This window comes from Epinephelus fuscoguttatus, linkage group LG18, assembly GCF_011397635.1.
Source record: "Epinephelus fuscoguttatus linkage group LG18, E.fuscoguttatus.final_Chr_v1".
Classification (NCBI taxonomy): Eukaryota; Metazoa; Chordata; class Actinopteri; order Perciformes; family Serranidae; genus Epinephelus; species Epinephelus fuscoguttatus.
Window position 1 is genome coordinate 37,298,074 of NC_064769.1, and position 16,134 is coordinate 37,314,207.

A 16,134-nucleotide genomic window follows, 5' to 3' on the forward strand; every position below is an offset into this window, starting at 1 on the left:
AGTTAGTATTCATTTTTTTGCGATAGACAGCAGGTTGTCAAACTGCCCCTGAGTCATCCTAACATATGCCTGTAAACGTCCATGATGGAGGAGAAGCTCCTGGACCAACTGGTGGTACTCCCCATGATCCAGCCTCTTTTTTAGGGTCTCATGTACCCACACAGATCTCTGTTTATCTGCTGACAGCCTCTCACCCTCAACCAGAGCTGCAGACAGCACCCTCTGCCTCAACATGGCAGCAACTATGACTGGGATACATAAAATACAAAAATAAGATAAATGGTAGATTGGTTACAAAGGAAGGTTAGGGTCAGGAGGTGATGTGGTGGTAATAAACTATGGGACAGGACACACTGTTGACTCAGACTGGAATGTTTCAGGAGGATAAAAAAGGGAGCTGCTCTTATTCCTCATGATGAAGCCCTCGTGGTACAACAGTGCTCTCTCACTGTCACTTGAGGTAACTGCAACAGGTCTTCATCTTCCATAAAAACATATAATATCCTGTATTGTTTATATTCTATCACAGTCACTATGTCAGTGATGTCTTTACACTAGCCTCGCCTTGCTGTGCTGTGTTTCGTCTGAGTCAGTGAGTTGTTACCTGATGCCTCAGACATCAGGCTGTCACTCCTCCTCAGGGGGAAAGAGCTGGACGACGGCCCGGCCGCTCGCTCCTGAAACCCAATAGAGATGAGTGGATTAGATTCAGCAGAGGGAACGTAATCAGTACAACCACAACTCACACATACATCCAAAACAAAAACACTGCAGATGCAGCGCAGTGATAAACACTTGGTGAGTTGTACCTGGTCCTGGAGGTCTGAGCTCTCGGGGGGGATTTGTTTGTGGGGTTCTCTGAGGTTGCGCGGCTGCTCTTGGTGCTCGGGGGTTTGGGATGAAGCTTGTCCTGCTTTGCTCTTCTTGGGCCTGAGTTTCTGCATCTGTGCCCACGAGGTCAAAAGCTGGCTGGTGCTGCAAACAGAACAGGTCAGGGTGAGTAGAAATATCATTCACCTGATGAAATGTTCACTCAATCATAACACAGTTTCTCCTGAGTTTACCGAGTTTAAGTTAGGACGTTTTAAGACATTTTTAATATAAAGTAGAATGCAGTTATACTGCCAAAGAATCAAAGCTATCAGCAGCTTTATGGAGGTTTAAAGTGAGTTTCAGCTCAATGTCTATCTGCTCAGTCCACAACTTTGCTGTCCTGGTTCTCTCACTGCATTGCTTTGAGAGAAAACGCTGTAAACAGCTGCAGCACAGACACAATAAGAGACTAGTAGCTAATGAACATCGTGGAGCATTTAGCAGCTGAAGAGACAGATATTTCCCTCAGGAGTTGGTGGAGACCAAAAACAGAGCAGTGAAAGAGAGTGAATACTGGACTGATGTTCATGTGGCGGACACAGACGAGTCCAAATGAATGACAACATGAAAAACTGGAAACGGGAAACTGAAATAAATGCTTTTAAACGGGCTGTTATGCGGATTTTGAAAATGTGGAGACACCCTCAGCCTTTAGCAAAAAAGCAGTGATGTAGGTAAGAGCGCTGATAGTAAAATAAAAATAATAATAATAATAATAATAATAATTAGGCCTGCCAAAACAAAGCATCAATTTCAAATAATTAATCACAGGGAAAAAAAGCATAAAACCATTAACGCTGATTAAGTGTATTCGGTGGTGTGTTATTAAAGGCTACAGTGTCTTTGTCACATGATGGAGGCAGGCGAGACGACATTGCTCGACCTCGTGAATGGAACATTTACATTTAAACCATGCCCCAACAGAACTGTTAATTGGAGCACCGCTCTGCAGGTTCTGCAGGAAGGAAATTTCGTACCATCAGAGAATTTCAAGCCTGAAATATCACCTCAACACAAAGCATTTAGCAGCAAACCCGGAGGCTCGAGCTGGCACAGCCTCTGAAGCTAACGCTAGCAGCCAGCCTCGTCAAGCCACACTCGACCACCTGTGTTCAGACTGAGTCAGTCTACCTGTGATTGACTAACAACCTCCTCTACAGAATGGACTGCAGACCAGTTTCAGTGGTCAAGGACAGGGGGACAACTGTGTCCAAATTCCAGCAGCTTCACTACGACACATCTGACAACATTCATTTAAACTGAATTTTTTTAAATACTTTCACAGTAAAAACTGATGCCTGCGATTAATTAAGATGAATTAATTACAAAGCATGTAATTAATTAATGTTTTAATTGCCTGACAGCTCTGATAATAACAAATAAGAGAATTAGTTTGGGTTTTTGATTCATTAATTACTTTGAGTTTGATATTTAATTAATTTCCAACACTGTCAAAAGAGGCAGATAACAGGTGATTAATCAGCTATCAGCTTTTTCCTGTTCCAAACTATTGTTATTATATAAGCCTTGAAAATTCCACTATTAGTCGACCTCTTGTGTGAGGTACTTTTCATTTTCAGTGTATTATTTTCACCACCTTATCTTGCTACTAGGCTGCCCTTTCTAACAGGCAACTGAAGCTCTTATATCGCTCTCTTCCAAGCCACCAGACTCCTTTAACAAAAACAGTAATTTTACCTCACCGAACACGGGAGTTATTGGTTTACTGCTGCCTTGATCTGTTCGTTTCTTTGGGTAAATGTATGATTTTGAATCCAAGCTAATGTGGCATTTACAGTAGTACGTTGCTAAGCTTCTGTGCCGGTTAGAGGAACATAGCTAATGTGGAAGATGAATAAAACACAAGGGGGTTTATATGTAGCAACGTCATCATGTAAAACCTACATCACTTCACGTGGGAAAACATTTTCAGAGGTGTTTGGGAAAATAATATTTTGATACTAAAACATTTGTACTTTGACCAAAATTTGAATTGGAAGCTAAAGAATGATATAAAAACCCCTTAAATTGGCAAATTGGTTGCTAAAGTTCAGATTTTTCAACTCTCATGAATAAGTGTATGACATGAAATTGCGCTACTTGCTTCATTTGTGCTGCTTAATTTGCTTTGCCTTGCAGATATTCGCATCTAATCACATCTTTGCATTGACTTTAAATGTAATTTACTCGTGTGAATTGTTTTATTTGCTCCCAGTGTGAACACAACATAAGACTTTTCAAGACCTGCAGATACCCCATCATAAGGAAGTCTTAGGATCAACTCAGACATACCCAGAGTTTCTCTGCTGGTAGATTAACGGGTTGGGTCCATGCACTCCGAGAGTCCTCTCGTGAGAAGAATCCTGCTGGCACCCAATCACAGTCATCTCTGTGTCCTCCTGGAAGTTCGGGGCCCAGTGATCCTTCTCCCTCTCTTGACCACCTTCCTCATCGTCCCCCAGAGACCCAGCAGGTTCCAGACCTGTTTCCCAAGCAGACAGAGTCCCATACCCGCTGCTGAGTACCGTGGTCGCCCGCTCCTCCCCCTGGTTGGCGGTCTCTGATCTCTGGAGCGGCGGTGATGGGGAGCTAAACGGGGTGTGGGCAGGGGCTGCCAGGCTGTCATTGTCACTGGCCACATTTTTGGGGACTGTGCAGTCACTGGAGATGAGGGGGAATATATAGTCCTTTGTGTGTGGGGGAGTTTTTGTCACTGACGCTGGAGAGAACTGGACGCTGGCCTGGCGGTTCTGGAGCTGAACCAGAGCCTTAATTTCATCCTGAATCAACTGGAAAAAGACACATAATTACTTCACTGCTTGAACAAATATTTTTAAATAAGATAAGACATGTCTAAATGCAGGCTCACCTGTATTTGGCACTGGTATTGTTCTTGCTGAGCGAGTATTTGCTCTTGGTATTGCTTCTCAACCAGCTGAAACAGATGCAACCATCGGCCCTGTTGCAGAAGAAACAATAATGCAGCATTATTACTCACAGCAGGACGTTACTGTAAATCCAGACTAACATGCAGCACATCACCAGCCCTCATCCTTATTTTAGAATGACAAAGTCCCCCGCCACCTAAGTGTGTTTTGCATACAGTAACTTCACTGTGATGTTTGACCTTCACTGTGCAGAATGATGTATGTGCAGAGTTTGACGCTAGAAGGTTGTTTTGACATTAATATGCTGAAAGTTTCTCTGAGCTCAACTTAAATTAGGGCTGAAACTAACACTTATTCACCTTGTCGATTAATCCGTGGATAGTTTTCTCAAATAATCAGTTAGTTCTTAGTAAAACGGTGACAAATGTTCAGATACAAAAACAGAAAGATATTCAGTTTATTGTCACACTGGTGTAAATAAACCAGGAAATATTTATATTAAATAAGCTGGAACCAGAGAATTTTGACTTTTTGTCTTTAAAGAATACTAAAACCTTGATGTAGACCACTCATGTTTTTGGAAATGTCAGAAAATATCTGTCTTTTGGGAAATGGTATGTAAAGAGCTTGAGCACATACTAGGATATGAGGTTCCTAACAGATGTTTGGTCTTTATCTATGTACATTTTCTAAATAAAATGTTATTGCTAGTGATCAATATTTGATCAAAATATTGCTAGTAGCAAGCAAGAAAGCTCCCACCAAACACCGGGGTGAAGAAACACCCCCAACGAAGGACCACTGGCTATTATTTTATTTTGCTGTTGTAACTGACATGTTAATGTCACAAAATTGTTTTAATAAATATTTAAGCGAGAAAAAAACTAATTAATAAATTATCAAAACAGTTGGCGATTCATTTTAAGATATTCTCTGCAGGATTTTCCTAAAAACAAAAGACTCGTACAGAAGTAATCCCTCTCAATCATCATTTAAGACCCACTTTCAGTGTGTGGCACTGTATTTTCTGCAGAGACTCTGCCACTTCATGCATTTTTTCCTGTGTCCTGAAGTTTATGGTCATCTGCAAATAAAATACTGCAACTAAAGTGAAGCAACATGCCAAACAAGAGTTCATCTGGTTGGCTTTCACTTTCACTGGTGAGCATGTTTACAAACAGTAACTGACATATCCTGCATAGCATACCTTTAATAGTTAACAATAAATCAATTAATTCCTGTAGCTCCACCTTAAATCGGACATTAACACATGTACCTAAAAGCCTGATGTGACATTACAACTAGTTTCGAGCCAATCACAGTTCAGTATGCAACTTACACAAGAGTGATATCGACACTTGAAACCTTCAGTGCACACAGACTGAAAATAGACTTTTTAGTGAACTTTTCAAGTGAACAGTATTTGTGTATTTGTAGATTCTGGATTTTTCAATGGGAGAGAAAGAGTATTTGTCATTTTTGGCAAGGTAAATCAACTTTTTTTTTTTTTTAACAGACACAAATTAGTATTCCTAGCAGAGCATTTCTGTGTCTTAGACTATGTCTGGAGGTGAACTTCCAGCTTAACAATGTGAATGTGTCTGAGTTTTACAGACGGCCAAATGTTCAGCGGTGTAGAGAACCTTAGATTTCAAGAAGTTACTTCATGTCAGTTTTATTGAGACTCTGTATGGAGTTATTGAGAACACAAGGCTGCATCATCATGTGTAATGATGCTGCTTCTCTGCTGTCACTGCAGTTCTTTCACTGTCTGAAGCCTTTGTGTTGCACATGCTCACATGAAACCAATTTGTACTTTCTGCATCCCCGAGGCCACAGGGGTCCACATGATGTGAGGTTCATCATCTGCGCCCACATCCATGAGGGTCCGTGTGACCGTGTGTGTGCAGCCTAACATGTGTGAACATGTCTGTGTGTGCAGACATGCAACACGGTACTAACAGAGCAGATGCATGTGCACGGCCTACATCCTCCCCACCACACATACTGTATACGTTAGGGATGTTCCTGATGACTCACTTCCATGATGTTCAAATGGAAGTTTAAACTTAGACTTGTCGACACTAACACTCAAAAAACTGAGAACAATTTGTGGTTGAATGCCTGTAAAACACAGTCGACCTCCACTAACTCCCAGACCTGGAGAGACTTCTGCTGGAAAAACCTGATTTGCTTTTTCATCACACCCAAACAGAAGTCTAAACAAACTGACACCCAGCTCTGCTGCTGGAGGCAATGTGAAGAAATTATGGTCGACCATGCCTGTTTTTTCTGGTTTTGGTCTTCTATTCAGTTTTTCTGGAAGGAAGTAGCAACAATCATTAGAAAAACTTTCTGAGTTTTAGTATCACTACAACATCCACATCCCTTTTTCTTGGACACATCCCTGATGGACTAAGTCAAGATGATATCGATCTAATAAAGATCCTGCTGGAGGCGAGTAAAAAGGCCATTACAAAATACTGGCTCCAGAAACTCTGACCCGCTGCCTCTTTATTAATATCGTTAAACACTTGCACTTTCTGGAACAGATGACCTTTTCCATACAACTTCAAAAAAGAATTGGGAGAAAAATGGTGGAGAAAATGGTGTGTTTTTATTGCCAATGAGAAACACTCCAGTTGTACTCAGTTTCTGTATAGCTTCATGTGTTATCACACGATCTGTTGGGCGACCACCATTGGTTGTATATATAGAGGTGAGTCTCCTCATCTTGTTCATGTCTGATGAAGGGCTGGTGTCCGAAACGTCCTTTGTGGTGACACGATTAAAATTTCCGAAAGGAGCAGTTTCTGGTGTGCAGACCTGTTTTTGTATTGTTTTGTATTTGTATTAAAAACATGTATGCAGACAGAAATTCAGCCGTGTTGTTCTGTCAGGAGATGCAGTGACTTAAACCAACGTTGACTAAGAATAATTATAACGTTACATGTAATTTGTTAAGCTATGAGAAGAGGGGAAAAAGTTTGCTAATTTATGCAATGTAAATATGCTAAAGCTGATCATGAGAGATGAGGGGAAAACTTTTTTTTTTTGTCAATGCACCTTGACAGTCACATAACCCTGAAGTTTTATGAATGATGATGGTTTTCTTTGAATGAAAAGATTTGTCCCAGAAAGGTCTCTCAGACAGAAAGCCCCAAAGGTTATCCTATGTGCTGTTTTCTGTCTGTTAGTGGAGTCAGTTTAAAGTCAACTTTACTGTACTTATTATTTATGTGTCGTTTTTATCTTTTAGGGCTGAAAATGAAAAAGAAAGGTGCAGCAGCTTCTTCTGTGACAGACTGTGTTAAATGGGCAGCCCCCGAAATGGCAATGAATCGAAATCTTATCATGGCAGACTTTGTAATATCAGAAAATATCGTATCGTTGTCCAAAGAATCTATATTATATTGTATCGTGATTTACACCCTGGTAAACACACTGAGTGAGTGAATTAGTCAGCTCTTATACATGTGTGTGTATGTGTGAGGGGAAGCAGCTGTGTACCACTGTGAGTGTGATACAGACTCCCATCAGACAGAGAAGTGATAAACGGAGGAACAACAACTCTCTAATGATTTGGCCATAAATAATTAATCAAAGATAATTAAATGATCAGGTATGTACACTCAAAGGCCTCGAGCCTGATGAACTGTGCAGTGTTGTGTCTTTGTGTCGTAGCACATCACAGCTGTCTGTTCCCTGCAAATCACACTGTGTCTGAAAAGATCAGCTGCAGCGTGGTGCTGTGTGTGTGTGTGTGTGTGTGTGTGTGTGTGTGTGTGTGTGTGTGGGGGGCGTTGGGGTCTTTGTGTATGTGTGTGTCTGTCTTACTGTCAGGTGTGATCCGCACAAAAAATAAAAGTGACAGCTCAGAAATGAGGCTGCCAGCTGCCAAATGCAGTGCACAGGAACATTTGCCACAGCAGCTCACCCCAACTTCACTTTCAACATCATCAGCGTGCATCTACACTCTCACTTCCTCATTCTGCAATAACTACGGCCTCTCAGGCTGTGTGGTATTTCCCCACCTCACAGTCCTTCCAGATCTCCGGGTCGGTCTCTCCGCTGCTCTGGATCTCCTGCACCAAGGCCCTAAGGGTCTCGAGGGAGCTTGGGTTGATGAATGGGAGGCTCTTCCCTTGTTCGAACGCTTCATCTGTGCTCAGACACAGACTCCTGCAATAAATCATAGCATGTTAAGTCACATACTGCGCCAAAGAACTGTAATATATGTACAACATATAGATGATATACATTCACACAGGATAAAATATTAGACTACAACATGGCTGCACAAAATTCTGGACGACACAAAATGATAATTTGAATCTATTTTCTGTGAAGTTCTTGGACATTCAGAATACTACATAAATATTTAAAAACCCTTATAAAAAAAGACGGATCAACTAGTCACTGTTTCACATTTTATCTCTACTCCCTAAACTCTTTTTACATTCCGTAAAAAGCAGTGTGTTGCAGATACCGCACCTGATCTTGTTGCATGCTGGTGTGATGTCCATGGGCCTGCTCTCCACAGTGCCTCCTGTTGTCTGGGAGGTCGTGTGTCTCTCCTCGGAGACAGCCAGCCCCGAGGCTGACGTCCCCTCAGAGGACACCAAAGAGGTCTCGCTCTCCTTACCCACATCCCCGTCAGCACTGACATGGCAATGGCTCAAAGCCCCCGAGCTGGACACATCCTCAGAGATACTGTCATCTGTGGACATGTTTATGGGCCCATGCAGCGGGGGTCAATCTGACAGCTGGAAACCAGGAGGAGGGGAACAAGAGGCGAGAGTCAGACATGTGGTAATATGGTGTTCAAGGTTACAGTGAGGTATTGGCCAGCACCGCTCAACTACTGCACACACACTCTCGATACCAACACATTTACAGATCTATACTTGTGTACTCATATCATACCTCCAGCTGTTTATTCTGTATACATCTACTATTAGCATTACTTAAAACTATACTCTGCACAATAGGCTATATTCTAAAATATACCTGCACTGCACTGTGTTCAAACTACGGCTGGGGGGTATGAAGAAAGTAAAATATCATGATATTTTTTTACCAGATACCTCAATATAATACATACAATTGCATCTTTACTGTAATACAGCCTCTAAAAACCAGAAAAAAAGACAACAGTTATGAAAAGTCTGGGACAATATCTAGTATCATATCAATATATTATCTAAACATCACCCAGTGCTTGTTCGTTCTGATCATACTGTATATGTCTTATCATATTTAAACACACTTTTAATATTGTTCATACTGTGCAAATCTTGTGCATTCACACCCCTTACTGTTTTCTATTTATCCTGCATTTTACTTTGTATATTATTTTGTACATTATTCTGCACTTCACTGCTTTTTGCACTTCTGCTTAAATGCCAAACTGCAGTCTCAGTACCTGTACCCTGTGCAATGTCAATAAAATTAAACAGCGGTGGATGAAGTACCTGAAAGCCATACTTAAGTAAAAGTACAGATATCTTATCAGAAAATGACTTTGGCAGCAGTTAAAGTCACCTACTAGATTGTTATTTGAGTAAAAGTCTTAAAGTATCTGATATATTTACTGTACTGACATATCAAAAGTAATTTTATCACGTTAACTGTAATTAAGTATTGAAAGTAAAAGTACAAGTAAATGCTGTTAATAAAACAGCAAGAGGTCAGAATTTTGAGAGTTATGACATTTATTTCTTCTTTGAATGTACACCACCTAGGGTTGCAACGATATGATTTTTTCACAGTATAACTGTATAACCGAAAATATCACTGCTTCACGGTATAACAGAATTATTTTTATTATCTGTCAGACTAGTGTTGCACGGTATACCGGTACTAAAATAGTACCGCGGTACTAGAGTATTCTAAACGGTACTATACTGCATTTGGAAAATACCGGTACTTTGAAATTGATCCAATTCATTAATTTAGTTAATTTATTTTACTCATTTATGCACACAAACGCCTTTCTTGTTCTTATTGGAGCACAGATTGCACAAGTGGTGTGTATGACAACACCTGTATCAACATCCGCAGCTGGTGCACGTGAAAAAAGACAAGAGAAAGTCTTCCTCGCAAAGGGAGCCAACACGAGACAACACAAACTTGGTGGAACATTTGAGTTACCAAACCGTGATGTCCATACCGAAGTACTTACCGAACCATGATTTTTTTGGTACCGTTACACCCCTACTATTTATTGTTCTAAAGGTTTGTATACAAAAGGACTTTTCCTTAGGAAAAGTACCGAAGAGTATCGAAAAGTATCAAAATTCATATTGGTATTAGTACCGAAACAAAGATTTTGGTATCGTGACAACACTACGTCAGACTGACCCTTAAAGGAATGAAAACAAACAGGTATTGCCAGTTGAAAAAAACATTTTATTACTTTAACTGAAACGTGAAACCATTTTGTTAATGTAAGTATGTGTAAAAAGTCTCCCCTTAGGAAACAACTAAAACAAAAGGGAGATTCCCCGTCAAGTTGCATTCCTTTCAATATCACAGATAAGCAAATGTACGCGGTATGATGACCGTCAACTTTTATCACAGTATACCTTAAAACCGGTATATTGCTGCAACCTGAACACCACCTTAAAAATGGAGCGTACATTATACTTGAAGAAAAACAGTCTTTTTAACAAGTTATAGGATTACAGAACAAAACTCCCTTTCCTTTATTCGTCTGCCCACCCCTTCCTCCCTTCCTCCCTTCCATCCTCCCTTACTTCCCTATTTTGTAGTAAGTGATTAAGACGCTTAGGGGAAATGTATAAGAGTAAAAGTATACATCTTATTTAGGGAAATGTAGTGGAGTAAAAGTGAAAGTTGACAGAAATATACAAACTCAAGTAAGATGAAGATGCTCTCAAAAGATATTTAAGTACTGTAATGAAGTATTATTACCTTGTTACATTGTACCACTGAAATTTAATCGAATCTAATCTTAATCTAACTACTAATTTAATAATCAAATATAATATGATCATTTATTTTATTTTTTCCCCTCCATTCAAAGTTTTTTTAAGGGACTGGAATCGAACCTGGGCTGCTGCAGTAAGGACTAGGGGTGTTAGGATACATCGATCCACATCGATACATCGATTCATTGATTAACAATCCGCTTATATCGATGCAAAATGAAAACATCGATCCATTTCGTCATCTTAAAGATACACATTTATTTTGAAATTCACATAACACGTCTGTGTCATCATTTCTGGGCAAGCACGCCTCCACTCAAACAACAAACAGAGCTCAGAAATAAAATGGTCAAATCATATTCTAGTTGTTTTTGTGAGCTGATGTAAATGATTGTGTTAGATGGGCATATGATATCGCGTCATATCAGGCGCATGCTCTTGAATCGAATCGAATCAAAATCGTATCGTGACAGACTTTGTGATATCGGCAAACATCGTATCGTCATCTAAACAAATCGATATAATATCGTATCATGATGAAGCTGGTGATTTACACCCCTAGTAAGGACGGAGCCTTTGTACATCTAACCTCTAAGCCACCGACGCCCCGATATGCTGGTACATAACAACTCATTTGACTGATAATATCCGATACTGATATATTGATATATCCACTTTTTCCCCACCTAATGTTAGTGATCATTAAGTCTCTTCTGTAGTGGAATTAACATCATATTATACATGCATAACTTAATGTATGTATTATTTATTCACTGTGCAAATTAAGAAAAAGCATGCTGGCTGATTCTGATAGTTCATTCATTTTGTTTTAAAGCCAATATCTGTGGATACTGACAACATGCACACATATGTTATATACACGCATATTATTTTGCATCCCTAATTTTTTGTGGGGAGTTATTCCTCATCCACTGATGGTCCAAGGAGCAAGGACAGAGGGATGTCGCTGTGATATTGGACTGAAATTGAGACTGAATTGTAATTAATCTTCATAGTCCTTTGATGCATGCTTTATGATTGGGGAACAATGGAATTTAACTTGACTAATCTGTCAAGCAGTTTAGGTATGATATGTGCTATATAAATAAATTTGCCTTGTCTATAACGTTCACAGCAATGGATAAAACGCAGCTGGTTATTACACAGCTGTCATAGCTGAGAATAAGCTCTCAATACATGTCACATTTCCAGCCTTACACCTGCTATCAATATCCCAGAGTTATCAAAACATAAACAAACATAAACACCCATATTGAAGATGATGTGTAATTGATGTGCATTAGCATCAGTGATCCTCCTCTGTCTGTCCTGACCTGTGTGTGTGTGTGTGTGTGTGTGTGACAGCTTGTCTGGACTGGCCGTGTTTGACTCAACAGCTAATTAACCACCTCTAACACAATCAACACACAGCTATAATTAGCCGTGCAGCGGTTTGAACAATTAAACAACACCAGCTACGTTAGCATCTTTAGCTACGGTGTCAGCCAGCAGGCAACCACCGACGCTGCAGCCCGATAAAGTTGCCTGTCAACTCCGCGGGAGCCTGGGTCAGTTAACGAGCTAACATGAAAGCTAACTGTTACAACTACCTAACACTGGTAAGCAGCTGGTTAGCTAGCTAGCTAAGTTTAGCTAAGTTGGTTTATTACAGGTTTGTAAGCACAACGTAGGCAAGCCTGACAGCGCGCGGGAAATGACACCGCACGTACACCATTAGATACACACAGTTTTGGAGAAGACATCGTGGCGCAGATACGGTAAATAATAGTTAACGTACCCGTTGACTTGTATCATCGTTTCGTCCATATTTCTGTGAGAGTAGACACCTCGGCTAGCTGCTTGCTGGTTGGCTGCTGCACTGCAGTGATCTCCGGCTGCTGTAACGTTCGCAGCACTGCGCCGCCATTGGTCGAACTCCAATCAAAAATACTGCGCTGTGATTGGCTGTCGCTTTCACTCTGTGTTTCTATTGGCTGTTCGGGGGGAAGAGGTGTCCACATCTGTTGGGACAAAAGCTGACAGACAGAGAGGAAATCAACAGACACACAGACAGTTTGTTGTTCTGTCTCACTCACACATCCAGATGCATGTTGCTCTTTTCTGTTGTTGTAATTTGGGTCTTTATAATGTATTCATTACATTTATTTTACTCATTTATAATCATCTGCTGTTTATTTTCCAACTCCAGCTGTTTGTCTTTTGCACTTCATACACTCAAATTACCATCACAGTGGTGGAAGGCATTTAGGTGCATTTAATGAGCAGGTTTGGATTTATAGAGAACTGAAAGTAAAATATGATGCTATAATCATGCCTTGTTTGAGAGACTTTCCAGTCTATAGGTTTTTATACGGAGTCACAGAAGTGCCATAAAAAAATGACAAATCTGAAAGAAAAAATAGACAGTACATGGAAATATGACGGCTAAGTGACAAAGTACCCTCTGAAGAACTATCCCCACTGGGACCCTACCTGAGACGGCTGATATACACCACAGCAACAGTGATCCTAAAAATGCTTGACTACAAGATGAACACCATGAGCATAACGAACTACAACTAACTGCACTCCATAAAGGCCTGGCAGCACAAATGAACCAACCATTGCTAGATGGGACCCATACAGCTTGGTTGACCCAAGGACGGACAGTCGTGATCATGAAGGATCCCCAGAGGAGCACAGTCCCATCCAACCACTGGCTAATAACTTGCCACTGTACAACATGGAAGCTCCTGTCAGACATCATAGCGGCTAAGATGAATAGGCACAACAGTAATAATAACACCAGGGGAGACAAGCACCAGCTACTGGCTGATAGAGCGGTCACCCAAGACCAGGCAGACCAACCTGTTCACCACTTGGATTGACTACAAGAAAGCCTACGACTCAATGCTACACATGGATACTGGAATTCTTGGAAAATCACAACATCAACAGGACACTAAGAGCCTTAACCAAGAACTCTGGAGGCCAACTCAAGAACCAGAAGGCAGCTTTGCAGATGTTCAGCACAGTTACAAATACCTACACAGAGTAAGGCAGGTCCTGAAAAGTCAGCTGAACGGAAAGAACAAGGTCGGAGCCATCAACATGTACGCCCTGCCAGTCATCAGATACTCTGCTGGTTTAATAAGCTGCCAAAGGAGGAGATAGAGGCCGCTGATATCAAGACAAGGAAGCTTCTCACAATGCATGGAGGGTTTCATTCCAAGTCCAGCACCCTGAGACCGTACGCTTAGTCCAGCACCCTGAGACCGTACACTTAGTCCAGCACCCTGAGACCGTACGCTTAGTCCAGCACCCTGAGACCGTACGCTTAGTCCAGCACCCTGAGACTGTACGCTTAGTCCAGCACCCTGAGACTGTACGCTTAGTCCAGCACCCTGAGACTGTACGCTTAGTCCAGCACCCTGAGACTGTACACTTAGTCCAGCATCCTGAGACTGTACACTTAGTCCAGCACCCTGAGACTGTACGCTTAGTCCAGCACCCTGAGACTGTACGCTTAGTCCAGCACCCTGAGACTGTACACTTAGTCCAGCACCCTGAGACTGTACAGTTAGTCCAGCACCCTGAGACTGTACGCTTAGTCCAGCACCCTGAGACTGTACACTTAGTCCAGCATTCTGAGACTGTACACTTAGTCCAGCACCCTGAGACTGTACGCTTAGTCCAGCACCCTGAGACCGTACGCTTAGTCCAGCATCCTGAGACCGTACACTTAGTCCAGCACCCTGAGACCGTACTCTTAGTCCAGCACCCTGAGACCGTACACTTAGTCCAGCACCCTGAGACCGTACTCTTAGTCCAGCACCCTGAGACCGTACACTTAGTCCAGCACCCTGAGACCGTACACTTAGTCCAGCACCCTGAGACCGTACACTTAGTCCAGCACCCTGAGACTGTACACTTAGTCCAGCATCCTGAGACCGTACACTAAGCAGAACGAGGGAGGCCGAGGACTGGTGAGCATCAGAGCCTGTGTCCGGGCCGAAACAACCAAGATCCAGGACGACATCAGGAAGATGGCCCCCAAAGATGAGCTGCTGAGTGAATACCTCAGGCAGCAGAAACCTGATAATTCAGTGGAGCAGTGAAGGCAACAGTGGTACCGGTGGTGATCGGAGTACTGGGGGCTGTGACACACAAACTGGGAGAGTGGCTCCAGCAGATTCCAGGTTGAATATAAAAACATATGGAAATTTTTAATTCTGTTGTCAATTACACACAGGTCCGAACACACACGCACAAACTGGACCTATACATGCACTAAGTGGAGAGATGTCACAGTGGGGCTGTCCATGACAGGCGCTCCGAGCGGCTGGGGGGTTCGGTGCCTTGCTTAAGGGCACCTTGGCAGTGCCCAGGAGGTGAACTGGCACCTCTCCAGCTACCAGTCCAAGCTCCGTATTTTGTTCCGGATGGAGACTTGGACAGGCGACCCTCCAGTAACAAAGAATAAATAAAATAAGTGCATAAAAAATGCAAAAAAAATTACCACAAATGACAAAATCATACTTATAAGCATTTTAATTTATTTTCACATTTATTTGTTCATCTGATTCTGAATATATGTATTTACATTTCTTATATTTTTTTTATTATTTTTTATTTCTTTTATGTATTGATTATATATTTTTAAAAGATATTTTTATTTGCATGTGGATTACTCTAGCTTTGTGTGTGTATATTTATTTTGTTTTTTGATTAATTTATTTGTAATTTATTTTATTTCTATAATTTTTATGTAATATTTATGATATTTATTTATTTAATTTCTCTAACTTTTAGGGCTGTATATTCATACATTTTATTTATTTATAATTTATTTTATTTTTAATAATTGTATGTAATATAATTTATTTATTTAATGTATTTTTAATAATTGTATGTAATATAGTTTATTTATTGAATTTCTCTAACTTTTTGTATGTATTTACACATTTTATTTATTTATAATTTATCTTATTTTTTCTATAATTTATGTAATATAATGTATCTATTTTTCTATCGCTTTTTTAAAATATTATTTTCCCTACTGCTTTTGCTTTTCCTTGGAGGACCAGGCTGTCAATCAACTGGCTTTGGGCGGGCCTTCCTGCTCAGACTGACAGCTTGGTCTGTTTATAAGTAGGAATTCTACATGAGTACTTTTAAGTTTGATACCGCAGTATTTCTGCTTCCTTAGGGTCTGAGTACTTCTTCCTCAGCAGGCCCTACTCTTTGTAAACACCAACCTTTTCCCTGTAAAATTAACTGCATTTATGTAACACCTTCATCCATAGAGGAGCAGGTCACATGCACCACGGTGACCTACATCTGTCCTTACTTTATATCTTTACCACTTAAAGAGAGAGTGATGGTTCTGAAATGCACTGAATCACATAATGACAACTATA

The 16,134-nt window shown here is 40.9% G+C and overlaps 1 protein-coding gene across 2 annotated transcripts in view; it reads right to left on the reverse strand.

Annotated features, from left to right (window-relative positions):
* The window catches only part of LOC125878565 (M-phase phosphoprotein 9), a 34,916-nt gene extending 22,266 nt beyond the window's left edge, over window positions 1–12,650 (reverse strand). The window contains exons 1-7 of one of the 2 annotated variants that reach the window (XM_049559846.1): window positions 12,513–12,650; window positions 8,256–8,527; window positions 7,796–7,943; window positions 3,743–3,832; window positions 3,166–3,662; window positions 810–975; window positions 605–674 (exon numbers count right to left, since the gene is read on the reverse strand). In XM_049559846.1, coding sequence (XP_049415803.1) covers window positions 605–674; window positions 810–975; window positions 3,166–3,662; window positions 3,743–3,832; window positions 7,796–7,943; window positions 8,256–8,491 — 1,207 coding nt within the window. In that variant the 5' untranslated portion in view covers window positions 8,492–8,527; window positions 12,513–12,650. Of the gene's footprint in view, window positions 1–604; window positions 678–809; window positions 976–3,165; window positions 3,663–3,742; window positions 3,833–7,795; window positions 7,944–8,255; window positions 8,528–12,512 lie in introns of both variants that reach the window. The other variant, XM_049559845.1, reaches the window with a different exon arrangement.
* Between the last annotated feature and the right edge of the window lie 3,484 nt (window positions 12,651–16,134).